Source organism: Drosophila subobscura, chromosome O, assembly GCF_008121235.1.
Source record: "Drosophila subobscura isolate 14011-0131.10 chromosome O, UCBerk_Dsub_1.0, whole genome shotgun sequence".
In the NCBI taxonomy this organism is placed as follows: Eukaryota; Metazoa; Arthropoda; class Insecta; order Diptera; family Drosophilidae; genus Drosophila; species Drosophila subobscura.
Window position 1 is genome coordinate 23,063,216 of NC_048533.1, and position 25,419 is coordinate 23,088,634.

Here is a 25,419-nt window from a genome sequence, read left to right on the forward strand (position 1 = left end):
CAATGGCAGTCTGTGGGGAAGCCACAAGTCCCAATCCCCATGCCCAGACTTAGTCTCAACTCCCACACTGATTTAGCCTGTGGCTCAGCAGTGAGCAGCAGCCACCGACCTAATGGCGATGATGTTTGGCCAAAAATGATAATGGCCAAAACATTTAATGCACGTTATTGCCGAGCCAACAAAAAGCAATTTGACGTAACGCGCTGCCAGGATTTGTGCTGGCCTCAGTACCTCAGAGCCTGACATCGAGCTAATGCAGTGAAATATTTATTGAAATTGTATGCTCCCTGGGGGCCAATGCGGCTTCGTCTGCTGCTATTAGTAGGGGGAATGGAATGGTCCTGAAACTTGTGGCTGGCCTTTAGATATTCTGTTGCTGGTGGTGGCTGTAGGCTGGAGTCTGGAGTCTGGAAGGAGGTGCAATTTACGAGTCTCCGTTTGGCACTTTCAGCATTATTGCTTGGCCAAATGTTTGGCCTCGACGCATAAATATCCCAGGCCCAAGTAGGAGGCAAAGTTTTTCACACGGCCCTCGAAAGGGACCGCCCCTCGACCCCACCCACTTACTTATAAATTACTCACATTAATGCAATTAACATCAACAAGGGAGAGGACTAAAAAGGTCTCAATTACGCTTCGTACTCACCTGAAAGAGGCCTATCCAACTGTTCATCCATCCATCCATTCAGCCAGCCAAAACTTCACTCTCACGGTGCGTGCTTCACTTGAGTGGCACTTCAGAGGGCGAAAAACATATTTAGCCGCGAAGCAACCCGTGATATGGGGTAAATATTTGTGGCAATTATGCAAGCGGAAGTCTGTGCGGATATGGATACTTGTAGAGCCTGGCCCGGGCACTGGCTTTGGCTCTGCTGCCACGTGCCGCAAATGCATGGCAACATAATTATCGCACGCTCGTGAACGCGTGGCAAGTACGGTGCAGGACCTGATCAGGGGCTGGGCCCAGCATTTTCCACTTGAGTTTTTCCGCCTCTAACTCTCGGCAGCCCTACAAATTGTTGCCATATAATAAGTGGGCGTAGCCCGGCCTCGGGCTTCAATGCTCTGGCTGATTGCACTTGGCCCAGCGATGACAGCAAACAACATCATCATCCACAACAACAGCAACAACATCGATAGACACGCGTCGAGACGCGTCAAAAAGCCGTTGATTATAGACTTACTGGCTCCTAATGGCTGTCCTTGTTTGGTTTTAAGCCCTTAATGGCCACTTGATGGTTAAGGTAACGCATCAACAGTGGGTGGAGGAGTTGTCTGTTCTGTTGCTCGTCTTACGCCTGGGCACATCCTTTTATGAAATGAATGCAGGGAGCGGTACAGACTGTACAATTGGATTAACACACTCCCAATAATCAATGAGATGAAGGGGGGGATGATGTATATTTTCTTTAATTAAAATTGATCCGCGTCTAAATACGTCGCACAGGCAAGAGCCAGTCCACACATCAAACGAAATTTGTAATCAAAAACCGCTGCATAAAAAGAACGCTAAAAACTATGACACACGCTGAAAAATGTCATTAAAAAATGCATTTCATACACGTTGTGCTGTCCTGACATCGATCCTGTTTCTGTTCCTCACTCTGTGTGTCTCTCGGCATAGAAAAATGCGCCGAAATACGGGCGATGCAAATTATTATTGGTCCGCCAAGCACACAAAAAATATTTCAAATTTGGGAACGGATAGCAGCAAAAAAACACACACACGGAAATAAAAGAAAGTATGGAAAAGCATTCTCGAATTTCCCTGGCCTGGCCTGGCATCGGGCATCGGGCATGTCAACGAACCGGCAGCCAAATGAATATGGAATACTCTGAATGAGTGGCAGATTTCCTAAATAATTTGTGAGCGCACTCCAATGGCTGGCTGGTGGGGGGCAGTGCGGCAGCGTGGTGCTGTTTTATCATCTTGTAACATGTATCCATTTCGAGTCTATCAAAAAAGCATTCACCTGGCGTTCCCCCATGCTCGGGCGACTCTTAATCCTGCCGCTGTGTGTACATATGTACATAAATCAAATCCATTTCCCGAGCTCCAGCACCAATCCCCCGCCTCTGCCATGCCCAGTCTCCAAATCTGTGAACCCAGCGGCGTTTTGGCCAATTCTTTTGCCTTGGCCTGCCGCAGGCTCATATTATGGCATTTGTTGGCCTTTTTTGTGTGCCTCCATCGGCTCCTCCTCTGCTGTTCTTTTTTTTTTTGTTGCGGAGCAAGCTGTCAGCGAAAATGTTGAAAAATGGCAAAATACCATTGATGAAAGTAAGCTGCTTGCTGGGCTTTGCATTGGCACCAAAAAAAAACCACAAAAAGTGGATGGAGGAGGATGTAGAAGGACCAGAACATGAAGCCAACCATGACGCATTGCAGTGCGCCACCAAAAATCTAAGCAAGGCCGCAAAAAAAAGGCACACAAATCAGATGTGAGCTGTTCCGGCCAGCAGCAAAAAAAAAAATGAAAAGGGGGGAACATTAGCAAGCTGGTTCGGGCGTGTCGGTGTTGGGATATTCCCAAAGTGAAAAGCTGTGTTAGCATTTTTTTTTCTGCCGCCTCTCACAGAAGATTCTGTGGCTGCTGGGTGCCGGGATGCCTTCTGCTGATTAATTGAGGAATGTGCCTGCCAGCCAGATGACATTCAAAGGCATTGCCAGGCAACGCGATTCGGCCACGAAAAATCAGTGCCATAAATCCCTGAAAACTACAAAAACGACCAAAAAGAACTACCTGCAGAGCTGCAAGCTAATTAAAACTAATATACACGGCGTATGCGTATTGTTCAAGAACTGACGAGGAATTATTTCCGCTAGAGCAAGCAATAAAAACAATGGACATTTTTCTGTAAGGAAACAATAAGTGAAGGTTACTTGAGGTAAAGCGAGGCTGTTAATACTCTTAATAATTCATTGGATGGCGACCATTTTTGCACATCTTTCTAGTACTTTTTATCACCCAGAAAGTGCTTCAGCATACATGAAATAATATCTGAAAATTAAAGTGATTGTTGGATCCTTTTATGAAACATACATTTCGCCTTCTTCTCCATCCAACTTCACGTCAGGATTATACTACCCTTAGTGAGTGTATCTACTACAACCATAAAACAATTGTCTAGGCCACTCTCTGGGCAAATGAATTACGAAAGCGCAGGGCAAGAAAATGACAACAGAAGTCGGGCCAAAGGCAACGGGGGGAAAATCTGTGCCTGTGCCTCTGCCTGAGCCTGTTCTTTTCCTGCTTTCTGGTTTGGTTTTTTTTTTAGCTGGGTGTACTTTTTGTGTCCGCTTTCAGCCGTGCCGTTCCTGTTGTACGGCATTATGCGGCAACTGCATTGTTTATAGAGAGAGCCTCGGGGCTACCTGCCCGACAACTTTGTGCATTTTTTAATGGATCTCGGCGCAGACAAAAAGCCAGAACATGGCGCATTGAAGTGAAGAATTCGCACTCGCGGTCTTAAACGCGTGCGGGAGTGTATGGTGGTGGGGGGGATGGGACATGGGTGTCTGTCAAGGCTGTTATTTGTTTGACGAAATGCTGTTACCAGGAAGGACTCACCTCTCCCAGTCTCCACCAGCAATGGGGTCTGTTGTCAATTTGGCCAAAGTGGTTTTTCAGTTGCTTTAGCGTGAAAAAAGGCGCACAATTCATGAGCTGGTTGGGCGGGAAGAAGATTACGTTGGAGCTGGGTAAGGGATTTGTGCTGAAATTGTGACTGAGACTGGGACACTGAGATCTGACGTGACTGTGGAGGAGCGGAGCTCGTCTTTGACAAATTGCACTTGTGCGGCGTTTTAATCACTTAGGCAACAACGCCTACATTGGCCCTATCTAGGCGTCTCATTCTATTTACTTAATGACAGCGAAAAGTGGCAGCCGAGCCGAGCCTCGGCGCCTTGAGGCTCTCGCACGGCTCAGCGCCGTGCAGCAAGTGCTCGACGCATTTGTCATTTGCCTTCAAGCAGTATGCTCGTCCCACATCCTCCTCCTCGCTCATCCATCCAGCTTTGGCCTTGCTCTCCTTGTAGGTAGTTTCATTAGACTAAAATGCTCAGCACGTGTGTGTGCCTGTGTGTGTGTGTCAGAGCTTTTGTTTAAGGGATTTTGCCTTTTCAGAAAAATCTGCATTTGCCGGCTCCATTGAAGCGCAAACAATTGAACGGCTCCGGCTACGAACGCGGACCAAGAAAAGCCATGGCCTGGCCCAGCTGTTCTCTTTTGCTCTCGTGCCATTGTCCCTTTGTTTAAGCCGTGCGCCAAAAGGCGCGCAAAAATATCTTTTGATTTCTTTGCCCATTTTCAACTTGTTTGCGGCCCGAACGACGACGCACACACCAACCAGTCACGCCGAAAAAAAATAAAAGACGCACACTTTTGATAGCTTTTATTTATGATTATGTGGGAGGCTGGCCGAGGGCGGGGCACGGGCAGGGGCACTGCCTGTCATCAATCAAAAAGTGCGCAAAATCAAAATGTCATTGGGTGAATGAATGTTGTCGAGGGGGGGCGAGAGAGAGTGAGGACTCCCAGCCAGGCAACCAAATCAAATCCTTTGACTGCTTTTGTGCGGGAGAATCCCTGGGATGCGAAGCGGATAAAGCGCCCTTCTGCCGCTTTAAGGACAGGCAGGTGCAGACATTCACAATACAACGCAGATTGGTGAATATCTGTGGCCCTGATCAAGATCTATAGAGCACAGGAAATAGAAGCAACAGTCAGATTTTGAGGGTGAACTCCAGATTGAACTTGGGAGATCGATTGTACGATGTTTTTCTCTGCGTGTAAACTAAGCTAATGCCACATTCCACTCTCTTCAACAATTGGACCACAAGTTTACCCTGCATTAAAGTTTCGGGGCAATTAATCATTTCCGAGACATTCATTGACAAATACAAATTAATTACTTTCCAATTTAGAGTGGTAAGCAAAGTCATGAATGGAATGGAATGTCTGTGATTTATCAGACAGCTGCCTGGGTTGGGTGACCAGCAAATTAATTGGAACCCCACCCAGTGCCAGTTCCAGTCCGAGCAGGATAAACCAGTCGGGCGGAGGGAAGTGCACTTTAAAATGAAATTTATTACGACTGCAACCAGGTGGGGGGGTGCAGGAACAGCAGAGACATTGGCAACCACAGGAATTATAACAATTTTACACGTTATAGCGACATAAGTCAGCCTGCGGATGTGGCAACATATGTCGCTAACTGCCACTGGGGTGGCGCTCATCCGTCCGCCTGCCCGTCCGTCCGTGCGCCGGTTTTCCGGCTCATCCACCACCAGCAGCAAGAGACCAACAAACCAACAAACCGCCCACGCAATCAAATAATTCTGAATCATTAGGTTTTTTACGACGGGGGTGGCTGCTTGTCCTTGGCTGCGGCTTTTGCCATTCCCACTTGGGTTGCAGGTTTCTATTGAGACATTTAGCTCAACTGGATGTTCATTATAATCCACTCTGAGCTTTCTCCTGGCCCCCTGCTTGGCCACTGCATGTTGCATGTAAGTCGGGTATTCCCCGGGGCCAACCTGCGTGCCCGCTCTCTACCCACGGCTCTATTATTAAATGCACTTTTAATCTTGGTCGCAGCTCTCCTCGTCCTCATCCTCACGCGCGCTCTCTCTGATGTTCGCTTTCAATGATTTTTCCATTTTGCACCCTCAAATGGCGAACGATTATCACCCTTAAATGGTACTTTACACACACAAAGAATGCCAGGCATTGAATAGAATTGAACCGGTACCCAGACCCAGAGCCACGCTCAGACCCGTACTGAAATCAGTTGAACTGCTCGACGAGGCAGATTGGTCTCGAACGCAGAAACAAAGTATGTGATGGGTTGGGTTGGGTTGGGATGGGTTCCCTGTGTGTGTGCTTTTATAGTCATGCTGATATCATACGAAAACATTGGTTTGGCACTGCCAAGGAGAGTGTGTATATCCCTCGGATTAGTATGCGATGTTTGCTTAACTTTACGTCGTGATTTCTCATTGCACTTCGCCAGGGTGTGGTCGGTCGGGCAATAAGATGGGAATTAGGGAAATGGATGTGGGGAAATGGATTATTGTAATAAGAATTTAGAGCAGTACCCCAGCTGAAAGGCATGTCCTAGTTTTTGGGAACCTTCAGCATAGTTTCTTACCATTTGAGTTGGTTTTTATGAACGATTTGGGACTTTGGCTTGGGCCTCTTAACAGCCTGTCATCTTGCGTTTGCTGTGATATGACAAACTTCTGTGATGCCATTAAATGGCAAATTACTCACTACTCGTCGTCTGGCGGCGGCTCTCCTGGTGTCGATTAAATGAACTCGGCCCAATCAGGCAACCCCAAAACAAAAGCAGCAGCAGTCCACCACCCCGACAAGTCGTCGCATTCCCTGCCGAGCAGACACAATTACACGCCACAAAATTCTGCCTGATGGCCATACATAGATGGATGGGATAAATGGGTCTGCAAAACAGGGGGGTAAAACACACTCACACACACTCCCCTGCTGTCATGTATGGACTGGCACTCACTGGATCCTGTGGGGTACTCTTAAAGAGCACATAATTGGTCTGTAATCTATTTTTGACAGATTGAATTTCGCTTTTATCTTGATTTTGTTTTGACTGACTCGGTTGCCAGTGCCTTGCTGCTTTTTTCCGTACATCTAATTGGGTTGTATTCGAGAGCTTGCCTTCACCACCACCCAACCCAAGCAACCCAGACGAACCCAAACCCATCTCGAGCCATTTACAGGTTGTTCTGGGGGGTTGGCATTGGCATTGGATCAGATCGGGCATTGTCCTGAGTATTTGCTAAATGGTTGTTGGGTTTTTTTCTCCATAGTTTAATATGATAAGTGGGTTGGCTTGTCTTGGGCTCAGATTCGGACCGACTGCGCTTGGGGAATCGATTTGGGTTCAGTCTCTCTTTGGGTTCATGTTCATGTTCCTGATTTAGCTTTCGGGTTGCCAATGTCCCGATGTCTGCAATCGGTTAAATGCCAATTTGGGCGTTTCAAAATTAGTAATTTAAAACCGCAAAAGATTTGGGCAGTCCGATAAACAGTCCTCTGTCAAGCGCTGGGCCGAGCGAGTGTTGGCATCCCAACAAACGGCAAACGGAAACTGTTTGGAATTATTCATGACACAGTGTCAAGTGTTTTGCATTTCTGGTAATAAATTACATTAAGTTATCAGCAGGGCCCCCGAGGGACTTATCCCTAAGAACTTTTTATAATTTGACTGTCAACAAGAACAAACAAAAATGAAATGAAATCGGATAAGAGAAGGACCATAGCCTTTGGTTTAGGCAATCTTTAATTTCACACTTGGACGCGCCTCGGGCTTGCCTACAGATTTGCTGAGTAGGGAATTCAGCCAGCACCTATTACATACATACATTACATAGTTCATACATATAAACGTGTATATTTAAGGCCTGTTTGTTGTGTAATTACACTCTGCATGCGAACTCATTTACGATTCGACACCGCCCCTCAACCCTTACAAAAGTCAATTCATGAAAATTGTTCAACATGTCGCATAACCTGTAATTTTCACACCATTTCCGCCGCTCGCTGAAAGCTGTTGATGCCATTTATTCATTTGCAATTCATTCCATTTGCCATTCACTCCATTCAATAGCCAGCCCAACTGGGAGAGCTGGTCCTGGCCGAACTGGGCGTCCCCTGAACGTGCGCTTGCGGCAGTTTCGTATAAATATGTTATTCTTTCGATCTGGAGTGGGTCGGGGGATCTCCGTGGGGTAGCCATTACGGGCGTGCTATGATACCCACTTGCCGTTAACCAGAAGCGGGCGAGCGGCCCGATTGGAAGCGTCAACAAACAGTAACAACAAATGGACCAAACGAGCGCAAACTTTGTTCAATTTTTTGCAATTAAAATGATTTTGTTCACATGACACCCAACCGGGCAGGACAGCGCAGGGCAGGGCAGTCGGACAGGATATTTCAGTAGGAGTTTGGGCTGTAATTGTAATGAAGCCCTTTCGGTGGCTGTCAAGGCAACAGCGAACGAGTTGACTGGTTCTCGTTCAAGTAGCAGCGGGTTGGATGGTCTCTGAGGGTCTGATGGCTCTAAGGTATCATCGATGGAATGGTCGAATATCAGGAAGAGTTATTGTTGGCCTGTGGGTCATAGCTAGAATATGAAGATACTAAATAAAAGCTGGTTTGAACACTATTTTTTCATTGATTTACCAAACTAGTAAATTGATGAAACGATGGCCACTTTTTCTATTTTACCAAATGAATTTGTTGAAAGCTTTTGACTTCTTCAGTGATAGGTGAGAAAGTTGAACAATATTCAACTCTAACTCAATAGATATTTTAGCTCTACTTTTAAGAGTTTGCTAATGCTTAAACCTCTTTTTTCTCAGTGTACTTCACAAAGCAGCAGCCATCGCACCACGTGTATTTGGCCGCAGGCTAAATGACATTAAATAACATAACAGGCCGTCAACAATGACAGCAGCAGGAGTTGCAGGGCTCAGAGCCAGAGGTGGAAATGGTGCTGTGCTGTGCTGTGATTTGAAAAGCGTTTTACAATCATTTCCACACTGTATCCTGTACACATCCTGCCTGTGGCAGTGGCAGCCAGGCAGCAGTGCACTGCCACAACTCGTTGCTGTGTCTGCCATTGTTGACTTCCTGTTACGCAGTGCAATGCACAAGGATCGGGATTTGTCACGGCCTACATAATTTGTAGGTACACTGAGCCGAGGGGCAACGAGAGTGCGACGACACACAATGGAGCGGGCATCAAATAACCAAACAGCGCAGTACAAAATTTTATTGTTATTCAATTGGATTCGAATTTAGCTAAAAGCGGTCCAAGGGGTTCAGCTCTGCCCTCTTCCCTCTGCCCGCTTGCATGTAAGTGTGTGACAATTGACGCCTCACAAACAGGAGCTTCCGGTTGAGTCCTCCTCCGTTGATACTCGTGCAGGCTCGTAGGATCTGTAACTTGATCGGCGAAAGGCACGTAATTAGCCTGCGACTTTCCTCAGTTTTGCACTTTTCAACTTCAATTTGGCTGTGCATGTGTGAGTGTGTGTGTGTGCGTATCTGTGTGTGTTTGTAATACGAGTGCGCTGTTATGGGAACATTGTTTGTGTGTTATTGCATTAATTTACAACAATATGGCGCGTAATGAGATGGAATTTGATTATGGCATTGTGAATGCGTACGCGAATGGGAATTGCAATTGGAAACTAATGCCATTCCCGGTCCGGTAAGTGCCTGTGTGCTGTAATTACTAGTTAAACGGCTTAGTTTCCTCTTGCAACTGCAGTATTATTTCGCACTATTCCGTCGGCGGGGGCTCATAAAACATCCGTCGTTACACAACTGTCGGTTGATTAAAGCACCTAAAATCGCACATAAAAGCGGTACGCATCTCAATAAAAACAACAGCAACGAAAAAACTGCCACGTTGATGGGCCTATTATAGTTGACGGCAATTGCAGGAGGGGTGGCTGGCCAAAAACATCCCATCCAAACGCACTCAAATGGACTTGTCATAAAGATACAAACAAACATTCGCACAAAACACACAAACCGCAACTGCTAAAAAATAAAGTCCATAAAAAAAGGACGCACGGGCTGACCATGCGAGGACAGATAAAATAAATGTGCTAAATGGATAATAAAGTACACAGAGCGACAGGCATAATGTCCGAAACCGACAAAAAAACAACAGCAATTCTCCTGCGAGTGGGTCCTTTTTTTAAGCGTAATTTTACTGTTGTCTGCCCATTGTACTTAATTGAACTGTCAGCCAAAAATAGATAAATATAATGGCAAAAGGACACTCGACAAAGGGGGTGGGATACACACGCAAACACACACACTCACCAGTCGATCCCATTTTCTGTGAGTACTTAGAGCTGCCAAAAAATCAGCTTTACTGTACCGAGTACACTGACAGCTCTCATTGAAATTTAGGATAGAGGAAAGTGGATGAGAGTGGGCCAACTTTGAGCTAAGCTGCGCCACTTCATGCCCAAAAAGGCTGCAATTAAAATAAGTACCCAGCCGCTTGGCTTTGCCAACTGCAGCGCCAGACTCCTCTGCATAACCGGAGGAGCAAAAAGTGTTACCCAAACACTCTTATATAGCCAGTGAAAAGGGGGTACGAGTATGTACGAGCGGTATATGTATGGTATATAAGCACATTGTGTTCGCAAGCTAATTAAGAAATTACTGCAGGCAAAACAGCATATACCAAAAAGCGCCATGGCAGCCCCAGTCCACCCTCAGCAACTCCTCCAAATTGGGCATGCCCCAATCCGCATCCACAGCCACTGCGCACAGGGGTCTCTGTTATTTGCAAAAAGCCACTTCACATATGAGAACGGAAAATGAAATTAACAAAAAGACCGAAAAAGACCAGAAATAAAGAAAAAAGATAAATGAAAAGCCAAAGCAAAATTAGGGAGCTCAAGTCGAATCGGCAATGAGCTTTCGAAAAGGTTTTTAGCTACAGAAATAATCTGTATAGGCAATAATAAAATCAAAAGATCTTTGTTTAATATATAAAAATAATATATAATATAATATAAAATATTTCTCCAGACACCATAAATGTCTCAAATTAATATTTCAAAACATTTATAAGTATTCCAGATTCCAACTTGCTCTCACAACTAACATGCCCAGTATAAAAATGTTACTCTTTATGGACGAAAAAAAGTGCTCGCTCTCATAATCCAACAGCAGTGCCCACACAAACACTCACAGTCTGAAACGACTCCCCAATCCGCCCAAACAATTCACTTTACATATGAGCAAATGTGGCCCAAAAGGACCAACAAAATATTCGAGAGAGAGATAGAAGAGGCTACATTTATGAAAAGCAGCCGAAAAGCAGCCAACCAAAGTGCTCGTTGTCTGGTGAAACCTGCCGAGGGCCCAAGCCAGCCCAAGCCAGTCTGGAGCCAGGCAATTTTTATAATTTTGCTACAATTTTGAGGCATTTTATGAAATGAATTGAAATATTTTCTCTCGTCTTTTTTTCGGGTCCCGGCCTGCTTCCTTTAGCCAAGAAAAGCCATCAAATCCATTCATGCGCTTAAATAAAATGCTCAAGCACTTGACTGCATCCATACAAAAATGTTGCTTCAGCGCAGGCCAGTCGCAGGACTCGCTGGAAGGGGGAATGCCAAATAAAAGGTTGCCTAATTTGTTCAGTTGGCTTGTCGGCAAAAAAAATGACAGAAATAAAACCCCTTTTCAAGCATACATATAACAGAGGGTCAGGGACAATGAGAACTGTCCCATTGTGAGGAAATTAATTTTGGAGCCAGCAGTGGAAGGGATTCCTCAATTGTTAGGCCTGTCTAATACACGAGAGGAGCTTTAGATGGATCTGATCTGGAATTGTCGACATTAGATTACATGCAGTCAATCCTTAAAGTCAGCCTATGGCCAATGGTTTAGCCACAAATAAACAATCGCTTGGCTGTGAAATAAGCGCATTAAACAGACATAAATGGATGTGATTAGTACTTGGTATAAATATTCATTCAAACAATAAAACCAAATCGATTTTAACGCCCGCCATTTATGCGCAGTCGTGTGAAATGCCACACTCCGCACAATCGCCTATAATTATGTACATATGTATGTACAGCCACAGAACACTCTTGTGTGGAATCTGCAGCCTCACAATTATGGGAGCCTCTGTGTGGAGGTAGGTGTTTGGTAATTCCAGCTTCCCGCCCCACCAGCACTTGTTAGGCATAACGAAAAAGCATTTTATGCATTTTTATTGCCAGCTATTCTCAGCGCACAATTTGCAATTTATTTTTTGCAATTTAACACGCGATGCGAAACTGCAAGCGCGAATCGTGAAAACGGCCCAAAGGACCTATGGGCAAGGAAGTGGGGAGCTAAATTGCAACAAACTGCACAATAAATGGCAACTTAAAACGCCTGCCCCAACAACGAACGCCAAAATAGCAAGATGTGTATATCGACTGGAAAACACTCTGTTATCAGATTAAACCATTTAAAAGTTGCCCAAATTTGACCAAAATTCTGTGAAGAGTACAAAGAAAAATTAAATTAAAAATCTTATATTTTAGTTAGGGCTCCCCTCCGCTGGTATACCCCTGATATCTTCGACTACGAGGTACTCGTACTTCCCGACAAGAATAAAAAGCCCCAACAACATGCATCGCAGCAATTGTTGCAAGAGTTGTTACAGGCATTGTTATTCACGAGTTCACATACTCGTACGTATATTTTGTGGTACATATTTCCATCTAGATATACTCGTATTCACATGGTTGTTACACCCACGTTTATTTGCGTTGGCAATTAAACGAAAATAACCGTTTGCCGCCGCTTTAATGGCAATGGACCAGCAAAAAGCCAAAATGGCCGGGATAAATCTATGGCAAAACATTTGCAACAAATGCTACACAAACGTGTAGATGCACACAAAGATACAGATACGGGGAAGATCCGATACAGACACACTCGGTGTGTATGTGGACAGATGCTTGAGAGGGGTCGAATAGATTCCAACAAAGGGTTAACTTTAATGTGAAGCTGATGAATATCAGTGAGCTGTTATCCGTGTCGAAATACGATGAGATGGAATGAATATTTAATGAGTAGCTTACAAAATGTATATTAAAAGTCTTGTGTGTGTTGTTCTATATGTTTATATAATTTATTAATATTTTGTTCATATGTATAATTTGTTATATGTATATTTATAAGCATTTCATGTGTGTGTTTGTTTGAGTTTTGGTTTGGTTTCTGTTTAGTTTGGATTATCTTAACATTCGATTAAAATTAGTAATAATTTAACTAATTATTTGGTAGCTGCCTGACAGATCCCCTCCTCCGTATTCTCCCGCATTTACGAATAACACTTAACTAGCAATCATGGTTGGCTTTGGCCAGAGAACCGAAGAGGGAAGCCTCAGCATATCGAGCTGCACTTGCACTTGACCAGCAAATTGAAAGATTTCAAAGCAGAAACAAAACGGGTTCAGAAATGCCACACACCCACCTATATTATGTAAGGTATATTTATGTACATGGTGGATGTGGATGTGGCTTTGGCTACGCTACGTAAAAGCAAAACGCACGAACAATTTACAAGCCTAAATCTTATTGAGCAAGAGACATTTACATTTACAGGGCATAGGAGCATAGTAGAGTAGTTGTGCGGGATTAGCCCCGTCCGGCAAGTAAGTGTCTAAGTATTTACAAGAGATTTTAGTAGGAACAAACTATCAAACACTTTTTTATATAGGGTCATGGGTGTGGGGATGTCAAGCGGGACTGGAGTAAGCCTCTGCTTGGATTGCGTTGAAACCAATTGGTGTGGACTTCGGCCACGGTTATTCGGCCCGGCTCGGCTCGTCTCAGTAAGCCTTTTGGTTTATCGATTTATCCGCATCACCTGAAGCAGCAGCGGAGGAGCCTGTCGAAGTGGAGGTGGCATCCATCGACATTGACTGAGTTGAGCCGGCGGCCAGACTCTCGTTGCGTTCCAGGCAATTGCCGCTCTTTGTGCACATCTCCGCCAGAGGCAGAGGCATAGCCAGAGACAGAGACAATGGCAGAGTCAGTGGAGTCGATGACCGCATGGGAGTCGTTTCGTGCATCGTTTCGGCATCGTGCTCCTCATCGGCCTCCACATCGATGGCGGCATCGTCCTCGTCCAAGGCCATGCGCTCCTTCTCCTCATCCGAATCGGCGTCCATCGAGCAGTGTCGCAGCAGGAGCGGAGCGGGCGTGCGCGGCGGCATCGGGGGCATTGCTAACCCCATTGATGTGGGCGTTGGCGGCTTCATCAGCGACATGGGCGCCGCCAGGCACCCCACGCCCTATACCAGCGACGACAGCGGCGGCCGCGGGGGGCTGGTGTTGCGTGCAGCGGCCGCTGCATAATACTGCATCGGGTGGTGGTGTGGCGGCGGTGGCGGAACGAAGCCAGCTGTTGTTCCATCATGGTAGAGCACCGGGACACGCACCAGCCGCTGTGCCGCATGCGCCATGTTGGCCATGTTGGCGGCCTCCAGCTCGGCGGCCAGCTGACGCTTCCATTTGTTGCGACGATTCTGAAACCAGATCTTCACCTGGGTCTCCGTGAGGCGCAGCGAGGCGGCCAGACCGGCGCGCTCCGACGAGCTGAGGTACCGCTTCATGTCGAACGTGGACTCCAGCTGAAAGACCTGCGCCCGCGAGAACACGGTCCTCGTCTTCTTCTTGCGCTTCGAGCCATTGCCATCGCCGTGCGGCGAGGAGCTATCCGAGGGTCCATCCGTGCCGTCATCCTCCTCGATGATCTCCTCGCCATCGTCGTCCGACTCATTGGAGCTGGTGGGCAGCATGTACCCGGAGTGGGACCCCGCCAGATGGTGCGAATGGTGCGCCAGGCCACTGCTGCCGCTGTTGCTGCTGGTGGGCGTGCTGGGCTGATGTGGATGCTGTTGTGAGTGCTGCTGTGGATGCTGTTGGTGCTGCTGCTGCTGTTGCTGCTGCTGCTGTGGATGCTGCTGATGGGGCTGGTAGAGTGGATGGTGGTGCGGCACACCCACTCCAGGCGGGGGCGACTTGCTGCTGGCTTGGCTCGAGCCATTCGTGTTGGCAGTGCTGCTGCTGTTGTTGTTGTTGCTGCTCTGGTTGGGGCTCATGGAGGTGGGCGATGGGGCATTCTCAGTGGTGTTGGTGGAGGAGCTGTCTGCAAAGGAGAAAAAAAAGCAGAGAGAGAGAACGGGGGGTTAGTTGAGAGCGCACATTGGGGAGAGCAGAAATTGTATTAGTTGATTTGTCAGTCTCTGGTCTCGGGTGTGGTGGTCTCTGTGAGGGGTGGTGGCTGGTGTGCACACGAAGGGTGACGACTGGCCTCGGCTAAGGGTTGTTCCAAGATGTTGTCTCTGTGTGTGTGGGTGTGTGTGTGTGTGTGTATCTGTGTGGCTGCACAGATTTAAGCTGCAACACTTAACCTCACACTTGTCTTTCCATTTTTGTTGCTTCTTTCTATTTTTGTTCGTGTCATTTGTTATTGCTGCTGCTGCTGCCTGCCTGCTGCCTGCCTGCACGCAAAGCGCAGACGCGGAGAGCGCCACGCCACACATATCCGGTCCTTACTTTTCAATGTGTGTGTATGTGTGTCTGCTCGCTAAATTACCATTTAAAATGGCTGTCAGTCGGCTTGGCCGATTTTTTTTATCGAAGCTTTTAGTTTTGATCTCATTTGAAAAGTTTAAATTGCTGTAATTTGCCTTGAATGGATTCCAAACGGGGCACACAGCAGACACTAAAGCAAAACTTTACTTCAGCTTGAGCTTAGCCGAAGACACAGACGAAGTCGGAGCGAGGAGAGAGGTAGAGAGGAGTGACAGTGGCAATGAAGGTGATGAACTTAAGGCCAATTTACATGAACAAATGTAATTGCAGTGACTCTTAATGCCAAAAGGGCCAATTAAATGGACTTAAACTGCTGCTGCTACTTTTGTTGCAGTTGCCTTTTGTAGTTGCAGTTGCAAGTTGCAGTTTGCACTTTGCAAGACAAGGAGTAGCCACACACAGACACACAGACAGCAACAAAACATGTCAGACGCTTTGTCCGTAACTCGATACTCGATTACAAATTGCAATTAATTGAAAATGGCGATTAATGCAGTCGTATCCGTGGGTAGGCAGAGGGTGCCACTGGCATGGTACTCAACATTCCTAAACGGGCTTCCCCCGCAGCTGCACCACTGAGAGAAAAACAGGCAGAAATCTTCACAAATGTTTGAAATTTACTCAAAATGTGAAATTCTGTTACCCAAAACTATGTCTACCTTTTGTCTACTCAATTGTAAGAGTATCTTCTGTTTGCTGGAGTTCAAATATTTTTCTCAGTGTACCTTTTTCTTTGGCTTAAGACATTTTACATAGCCCACTGCTGGGCGCAACATTCCTGAAAGCATTAGACCAGTCGGTCGGTCGGTCGCCTGGCGTTGGCTATACACAAATTAAGTTGAATCGAATGCAACGAAATACTTTGAAGAATGTCTGACACGGCACATTCCTGACGAAAAGCAAAAATTGCCAACGACTGGCAGGGGTGGACGGGTTGGGGGCAGCGGCTAAGCCGCTGTGGCATGTGGCAATTGCCTCAGTGTTCAGTTCGCTTCAGTGGGTTCCAAGTGGTTCCTAACTCCATTAGCCAGTACTTTTTTTAATCAACTTACCATGAGTGGGACTGTGAAACGGCAGGCGCTGTGGGGCCCAGGGCCAGCCGGGCGGACAAAGAGCTGCATAGCGCCCGGCCAGAGCTCCCCATTGCGAGATGAAGCCAAGTCTGTAATGAAAGAAAAGATGTTGGTTGGTTGGTTAATAATGCCATCAATTATGCATTCTAATGATTGCGGAAAATCAGAGCAGAAATGCGGGCTACGCTGCGCTCTTAGGCCATTAGGCGAGCATTTACCGGAGCATTTGCCGACGGCCCAAAAGTTGTTCGGGCTAAGAAAGTTGAAGAATCAAAGTCTGTCGGCTCGTCTGAAGTGGATAGGAGGGGGTAGACGGGGCAGAGAACGACCCTTAAATGGCGACGACCAACCCCATAACTGGCAGCAGCTGCTGCAAATTTGGCTCTCCCAATCCCTCCCCCCCCGTCTATGTGTGTGTGTGCGTGTGCGTGTGTAACCTTGTTAACTTTCTGGCTTAAAAGCATCTTTATAAATACGTTTTATTTATTTATGTTGGCATCGACCCAGAAGTTCGCCTCAAGACGAACGAAACACTTTTCGCTATAATGTGTTCCAGATTCGTTTATGGGAAAGTTCTATTTCGGGGGCGGGTTTCTGCGCCTACCCTGACAGGGGAGTAAATCAAAGTTTACATGTCAAACCATTTCAGGCAGAAGCCAGTGTCTTGAGTGAATGCTTCTGTGATTGATATATCGCTCGGTTGTAGCCCAATGAATTGGGTTTGTGTCTTTAGCTTCCCACGCACTCAATGAACTTTGGTGTTTAGCCTGCAAATGCAATTCTCACCAGTCTAAAATGCCAACAGCAGCAGCTGCCACACTATGCTACCCTTTTCTCTGGTCTTGGGCTTGGGTTTTTGTTTTCAGTCTCGCATTTACTCGGGCTAAGCTCCCACCCATTACCCACTGCCCAGCCCTCGGCAATGCAAACTTTGACCGTTTGGGCAAGTGACCCGTGCACAGACTGTGATTTCTTTTTGAGGCGGCAACCCAACCCCACTCAGCCAGACAATGCAACCAAGGGGAGGCAAGCCCGATGTGTTTGTGTGTGTGTGACATTAACATTTAGTTGACCTCTTTCGTTGCGGCCAAGGGTGCATCAGGTGTGGAAATCAATAGCCAGAGCTACCACTCTCTCGCACTCTTTCCCCTCAGCACTGTTTTTCTCTTCTCTCTCTCTCTCCTACAGTAATGATTTTCAATTAAGTTTACTTTCAGCCCAGGGAAAATTATGAACCGCCTCCCAACTGCTGCCCCAATGCGAGAGAAGACGCTTCAAGGGCTTCCCCCAAGTTGGCAGCTCAAATCACTTCTAATGGGCTTCATGTTTACAGCGTCAATTGAGAGAAAGCCGCTTTGCCTTTCGGCTAGTTTGGCGGAAGCCAGAAGCCAGACCCCAAACAAGCAGCAAGAGGAAACAAAATGCTGCTCAAGTTACTCATCTGCCCAGGCTGGGGATGGCAATGGGTCTGGGCATGGGCCTGCGCCTGAGGCAGCGACAAGAGACAAAAGAAATTACCTCAATTACTGGGCTAATTTTTAGGCTTTTTCCCCACAGCACAGCAAAAGCGAAAAACAACATGAAAAATCAGAAACAGAAGCTTGTAGCTATTTGCTTAACTAATTAAAGAAATCAAATGGAGAGAGCTCCACGACTCCTCCCGGAGTAATGAAATAAATACGGAATAAATAAGCCCGCGGCCACCGCGGACAGCCTGGCGACCTCCGTTCGGGTGTCACTCTGCGGCGGAAGTGGACGGCCATGTTTTAAATTGAAGTTGCGGGGGCGGCCACAGCCCCCCACTTCAGACACCCCTAATGCCTGAGAGCTGTCAGAACTGTGGGGCGGAGGCGGACTGGAGCTGCCTGCTGTGATGCATTCGCTGTTATTTAGCTCTTAATGAATTGTTTGCGGTTCTCGCTTTGGGCTCCCAGCCCTCAGCTGTCATAATTCTTCGTCTTTGGGCAACCTTTTGTCCGAAGGGATAAAAGTGTGCTATGCAATTGAGTTGTTCAACATGGCGTTCAACATGGGTCCAGGGTCCTTCCCCATCTCGGTTTTGGGGGTTTTGTCAACATTTTGCCAAGAATCTTTGATGTGCGGACTGTGCTGAGTGTGAGGTTTCCCATTGTCAGCAGAGATCTGAGCAAAGTTCAAAGTGATTTTGCTGAATGGCTTGAGTTAAGGCTCAAGTGTGGATTCCAAGTAAATTGTGGCAATAACTGAAATTAACTAATTCAAATCACAACCAAATCTACGCGAGAGTTAGCCCGCATCAGGGCTGGACGGGGCACACAATCCCCGAAAGCGAATTACAGAAATTAATTTAAATAAATAAATTTAAATGGAACTGCACAGGAGAGTGATCTCTATGCCCGACGGGTACTGGAAAACCGCTTAGGAATCATTCATGCATAGCAGATTTGCGCACTCTAATTGGTCCCTCCCGTGCGGGATTCCCAGCCCAGCCGAATGAATGCTTCTATAATGGGAGTATATGAGTGGAGTATTCACATCGTTGACATTTCGAACGGGTGTCAGCGGTGCGGGCTGTGTGCTGAGAGCGGTACTCGACCTGGCCGCAAAAGTAGGCAAAATATTGAACACTTGAATGAACCAGGAGCATGGGGCAGGGGCAGGGGCAGGGGCAATGCTTTTGTCATTAAACAGGATTAGTGTGCAAATATCGCCCAATATTCGTATGCCTGGAGAGCGGCTTAGGCTTTAGGCCCATAGTCTGAGCTACTTGCCAATACAACACCAAAATAAATGTATATGAAAAATGGTGACATTTGTGAAGAGCTCGAAATTAGTTTCAGTTTTTTGCTGCGGTTATTGTCTGCCAACGCCATGGGAAGCCAAAGCAAATGACACGCGACCCGAGCGACGTGGAACAGAGGGAAAGTCAAACCACAGACAGATCTAGATCTGATGAGAGAGCTGGGAAATATGTTTTTTTTTTTTTGATTAATGCACAGCCATAGAAATATCATCTAGATAAGGCTGCAATGCGTAAGGGAATCAAACGGCAGTCACCACTAAATGCCACAGTAAGATAATCCCCTCAGCGTCAGATATGAGCATATAGATAGGATTGGTTAGGTCCTGATTCCCGTTTCCTTTCCCATTCCCATTCCCATTACGATTGCCATTGCAATTGGATTGTAATTACTTTGTTGAGTGGTATGTCTGTCTCTCTGTGTGTGTGAGTGTGTGTGTGTAATTATAATGTCATCGTCTGCTTTTTGCGTCATCCTTGGAGAAAAGAACAATGCCAGAGGGTGAGGGGCACCCTTTCCGTTTGGTTGTGTTTGGTCCGTTGGTCCTTTTGTTTCCAGTCTACTCACAAGCATATCAGGTTACACCTCTTCTTGAATGCTTTTCCCCGCCCCTGCACTCGCTTCGCTTTTGGCAGAAGCTAAAGCGTAATTAAGTAAACGCAATTGCAGCAGTAGAGAGAGAGAGCTACCAAAAAAAATACTAAGCATTCCCGGACTAATTAAAAACGTAAGCGCAACTGTCAAAATATGTACAGGCACGAGGTGAAAGTCTCCGCATAAAACATTAAACGATCATTCAGCAATATTTCTGTGAACTGCATTAATCATTCCGTGCTCAAAAGTTCGATGATCAAGCCAGATAAGCAGCCAGCCAGTCAGTCAGTCACATAGGCAGCCACACGTCAGCTGTGTAAGCGCCAAGCGCAGCAGGAGTCAACACTTGGACGAGGGCGAGATCGGATCCTTAATTGGGGTAAGCGGAGAAAGAGCACGGGCTACAGGGACAGGGACAACGGCTACCCTCGACTTTGCCTTATCGTGGAGATCAGCGGCGCGAGCACGCGTAAATGAAATGAAAATGATCATTATTAAAAAACGCAGGAGGACCTAAACGAGAGGGAGTCCTCCTGCGCTCAAAGTCCCCTCAGTTTTTGCGTTCATAAAATAAATTTGTGTTCTTTTTTTTTGAATTCAACACATGCCTTAATCGAGCTGCCACGAAATTCGATCTCTCATTTGGTATGCAACATTTTGAAAGCCGACTAAGTGGGGTTAAAATGCCAAGGTATACATATGCATTTATTCCTTTTTTTTTATCAATAAACTGCAGTTTATGTATGTAGCCCCAAACAGCTGGGCCTGGGTTTGTAGGTCACTTTCATTTGCTGAGGGTTCATTCATCGGGAGGAAACATATTTTGCATATGATACCGGAGCATTGTCAGTCTGTCAATCAGTCAGGCAGTCAGTAAAATTTCATTCACAAAAGTTGTGCATTGAATTTCAGTTATGTGCAAATGTTACGTAACACGATATGCTGGCAACGTAAATCGATGTCTGACCGGTTAAGCGCCTTGCTGCATAAATTCGGGGTCAGCTAATGGCGATTGCAACTGAACTTGAATCGAGATTCGAATCTCTGGCCAACAATAGACGGACTCTAGCAGCCATTTGCATCCTTCACTTAAAATCTCGTATAACTTTTACTCAACATATTTTCCGATTTATCGAGGGCATCCCATCGCATCGTCCAGCCTACTTATTTTGTGTCTTTCCTGCGAAGAGATTTGTGTCACCTTTTGTCTGGCAACTGCCCCTGCACTGTGCAGACGATTATACAAAATTGGCCCAACCAAAATCGAAGAAACAAGTGAAATTGTAGCCTCATTGAGGGAGCGTTTGACTTTTTGGTTTCAGGTTGTTTCAGAGGATCCTAATCTGGGTCTGCGTCTGGCATTCAGTTCTGAGCCTAAGTAGCCGTTTCAACAAATCTTTTCTCGAACCTACCTGGAGAGCATGGCTGCATCCTGTGGTCCACCAGGACCCGGGTGTGGCAGTTGCGGGATCGGCGTTATCAGAGTGGAGGCGCCGTTTTTCTTGGCCGGCTCGCTGCGGCTCAGGATGCTGGAGATGGAGAAGCTGGTGAAGCCGTTCGATCCCGTGGTGGCCTTGTTCCCGTTACTGCTCCCATTGCTGTCGTTGCTGTTGGCTCCAATGGAGGCCGCTGCTGCTGCCGCCACAGCTGCCGCCGCCGCTGAGGCGCAAGTGTTGTTGTGGTTCAGTGTCTTGCTGTTGTTGTTGTTCAGGTTGTGGCCCTGCAGCTCCTCGCAGCCATTGCGCTCCGGAGACTTGGGCGGCGGACTGAGACGCTCCCCATGCTGCTGCATGTGCTGGTGTGCGGTGGGGGTCAGGGCGTGCTGGAGCAATGCGGGATGTGTGGCCACGTGTCCGGAGTGCAGATGTCCGAAACTGTGCAGCGCATGATGCAGTGCCACCGGGTGGCCGCCCAGCGTGCTCAGATGATGCTGCAGATGGTGGTGCAGCACCGCCGGCGGCACGGCGCCTCCATTGGGACTGTGATGATAGTGGCCCGTTGGGGCCGCTGACGAGGATGTGGGCGTGCCGGCGGCTGTGTTGGGCGTGGAGCGGTGCGTTGGTGTGGCCGGTGGCGTGCTACCGTCGGCGGAGCGGGCCGGCGAACGGGCCAGCGGACTATCCCGGCCGTTGCTCATTCCGGCGGCACCCAAGGGACTCGGCTCGGGACTGGACACCACACTGATATCGACTTCAGCCTCGGAGGAAGACATGACACTTGTTTTTTGTTTTATTTGCTAACTTTGTTCTTATTTTATTCGAGCACAATCAATCTCTTGCAGCAGTCTATAAGTTCACTGAATGCTGTGGGCCAAGTGCCACGAAAATCTGTTGTTGATGGAAAACGGAACGGAGATTTTCCGCAGGCGAACGCAACCGAGAGAGAGGAGGACACGTCTGCACCGTTTGATGAACGTTTCGCATTTAAATTCAAATGTTTCTGTTAACAGACGCAAAAGTCCTCTGCAGGGTCTCAGGTCTCAGTCGTCCTCCATGTCCTCTGCCTGCCTCAGTCGCTATGTGTATTGGTGGTGTGTGTGTGTGGGAAAGCGATCGTTTAGTATTTTTATTGTTTCAGTCTCTAGATTTTTAACCCCCGGTCTCGTGTCCGTGTCCGTGTTTGTGTCCGGAGAGCCTCTGCCTGCTGCTGCGTCGCGTCGCTCGACTGAAACTGAAACCCACTGAGGTGGTTGGTTGGCTGCCAGCTCTGGAAATTCTTTTGGTCTTTGCGCTAAATGGTTTTTCGCCAGTTTACAGCACACCAACACACACACATACAGACGGAGAGAGAGAGAGCAAAGCTAAAGTGCGTGCAGAGAGCGTGGTTATACCTGTGTTGGCCTCAGAGATAGGGTGTGTCCCACTCTCTTTCTCACTCTCTCAGTGCCTCTCTTTCTGGCAGCAGGGTGGATTGCTGTTGCTGTTTCCATTCCACTTGCAGTTGGGAACTTCTTTTCGTTTATTTCGACAATTGCACTGCAACCGCATCGACAGACACTTTTTCTGTGGCAGGAGCAAAAAGCTTGAAAACTGCCGACAAGGAGCAGAGGAGCACGAAAAGCGGCAGCAGCAGCAGCAGCAAGTGAAAGGAGCAAAAGCAGAAGGCATAGAAGCAGAAGCAGAAGCAGAAGCAGAAAAGTTTATATTCGAGCCAGGGAAACACTTGGCATTTGGAACATGCCTAAAGTGAGGGCGCACTCGGCTCGACTTTCGACTATGCTCGTACACACAGCGTGGGTGTGGGTGTGTGTGTGTCTGCCTATTGAAATGCCAATATAAAATCAATCAATTGCCACCTAACAGAGGTCAAGTGCTGCTCTGTGGCGCCATTGAAATTTTCCTGTTGCCGCCACGCAGCAGCAGATGGTAACTTTTTGACCAGAAGTGTTGGGGAATACATGTCTCAATTGATTGCAACTTTGCGGTTAACTGTTTGAGTGGATGCATTTATTTATCTAAAAGCGAATATTTAACTGAAAATATGGCAAGTGTGTGGCTCAAGTGATGTCTCTTGAGTAATTCGGGGTATTTGGAAAGGCTTTAAATCAATCAAATAGAAGTCCCATTACCAAATCAGATAATATTGCTCTATAAGTTTCATGACAGTTAATAGCAAATCAAGAGAATAATGACAGTGATTGAATAATAGAAATAAAACATGAACATACATATTATTCAAAATTCCATTAAACCATTCCAAAATTGCTTCGAAATATTCATGTTTATTTTTTATGATTTTCTACTAAATAAAATAAATTGACTTACAAATTTCTTTGCTAATTCTTTACAGATTTAAGATTTTATATGAGGATATTAAAATATCGAATACTTATGTATGAGAATCTGCACACATTCTATCTGACAATACGATCCCAAGTAATGGTTACATGAATGTATCTCTGGTTATTTTATTTTATCTTAATTACTGCCCTTCCCTACTCCCATTTACTTATGACCCTAAACGATTTCTCAAACAAATTGAATAGTCTCTTCCACAGCCAAACAGCTTCCAAGCTTCATGCCCTACTGTGTTCCATTCCACGACGTTCCGTTCTATGAGGAGCAACCCTCCCTCGAGCATACAGGCGGCCATTTTTACAACTGAGCGCTGCAAAAACGGAGTAGAGCGGCAATGAGATGAAAACTTTGCAGACAAAGAGAGCGCATTCGAGAGAGAGAGAGTGAGATGGAGAATGAGTGAGAGAGCGAGAGAGGCAAATTGAATTTTTAAATGCTTTCGCTTTTTATGAGACAACCACGAAGCATTCAAAGAGTGTTGCAAACAATTTGCCCGAAACAAAAAAAAGCATTAGGCGAGTCAATTACACGGAGAGAGACACCGAAAGAGCGAGTAAGTCTCTACCCCTCCCTGTCTCTCTCTCTCTCTCTCTCTCTCTCTCGCTCTCACTCTGTTTCTCTGCGAAGGCGTGGCCAAGTCAGGCCAATGAGAGAGTCCGAGTTGGACAGTTTCTGGCGCTGGAGAAACTTGTGGAAGAACACTCAGCGACGGCAAAAACGAATCGCAACCAAAACGAGATAAAAGTGGAAACATTTCTGGCTCAGACAGCGATGCCGAAATATGCGTAGAAATTCATGCGCAATTACATTTATCCTGTTTAGAAGATTGCTTTTGCCAAAGTGCGTCTCCTCCAAGTGATGACACGGCAGCGCAACCCCTATGCCCTATGCCCCCTACACACCACACCCCTCTATCCCCTACCCTACACTCTTTTGTGCTTGTGGGTGGCACATGGACGTGCACCAGTATAAGTATGGTATGTAAGTGCGAATACTTTACCGAATTTCCCACTGTGCATTGCTTGGGTTTTGATACGTTTTCGTGTAAGCATTTAGATGGAAAAAGGGGATGCCACGGGATTTGATGGAGGTGAGACAACGTCGACGGGTTCAAATAGTTTCCGACACTTGGGCATTGTCCCACTTTCATTTCGAACCGAACCCAATCCTCCCATGGAAATTGCGTTGCTGTTTGTCTCCTTTTCCCCCCGGCGAACTTCAGCTTTGCATTGATTGCATTCATTTTGGGCAAATTTGAAAGGCCAACAGGCCCTCAGGAACCCCACAAACAGCAACCCACACACACAGCTAAAACAACTGGAGAGAACCCATTAATCTCAATCCCTGACCACTGGCCGGGGCAAGCCACAAAAATTCCAAAAGCTCTTTTGCTTGGAACATTTAAAAGAAATAACAAACTGCTCAACTGTCGGACAAAACGATTTCTACAACAAATTGCACTGCAATAAAAGCAATGCAGAGAGAGTGAGAGAGGAGTCCGACTGAGAGAGAAGCCGAAAGAGAAGGAGAGAAAGTAAAAGAGCCATAAGCAATGCAGACAACTGTGTGTGTGTGTGTGTGTGTGTGTTTGAGCGAGTCTGTGCATGCACAGTCGGTGGGGGGAGCGAGAGAGAGGAGCTCTAATTGACGTACGAGCAAAGTGGGAGTTGCAATTTTCATTGACTCCACTTTAGTTTTCCGAGCCACAGAACCTCCGAGTGTACACACAAGCGGAGACTCACACTAACACAGATTGGATGACGAGCGAAGAGAGAGAGAAAAAGAGAGAGAGATACGAGAGATGCGATGGAGATGGAAAAGAAGAGCTTGCTTGCTCGACTTAACTGCAATTAATTTGGCAATTGAAGCTGCTCCAACCAAAAACTAACATTATTTCGGCACCCACCCGAAACACTCCATTTTCATTTCGGAATTTGGAAATTTTAGTAGTTTCGATTTTCAAACCGAGACGCCACAGACACACACACACACACATTAG

The 25,419-nt window shown here is 46.6% G+C and overlaps 1 protein-coding gene across 1 annotated transcript; it reads right to left on the reverse strand.

Moving 5' to 3' along the window:
- Positions 1-12,768: 12,768 nt before the first annotated feature.
- Positions 12,769-22,272, reverse strand: LOC117898196 (homeobox protein Hmx). Its single transcript, XM_034807416.1, is given in 3 exon segments — positions 12,769-14,727; positions 16,229-16,338; positions 21,036-22,272. Coding segments are annotated over 3 exon segments (2,232 nt in total). The 5' UTR covers positions 21,836-22,272; the 3' UTR covers positions 12,769-13,405.
- Between the last annotated feature and the right edge of the window lie 3,147 nt (positions 22,273-25,419).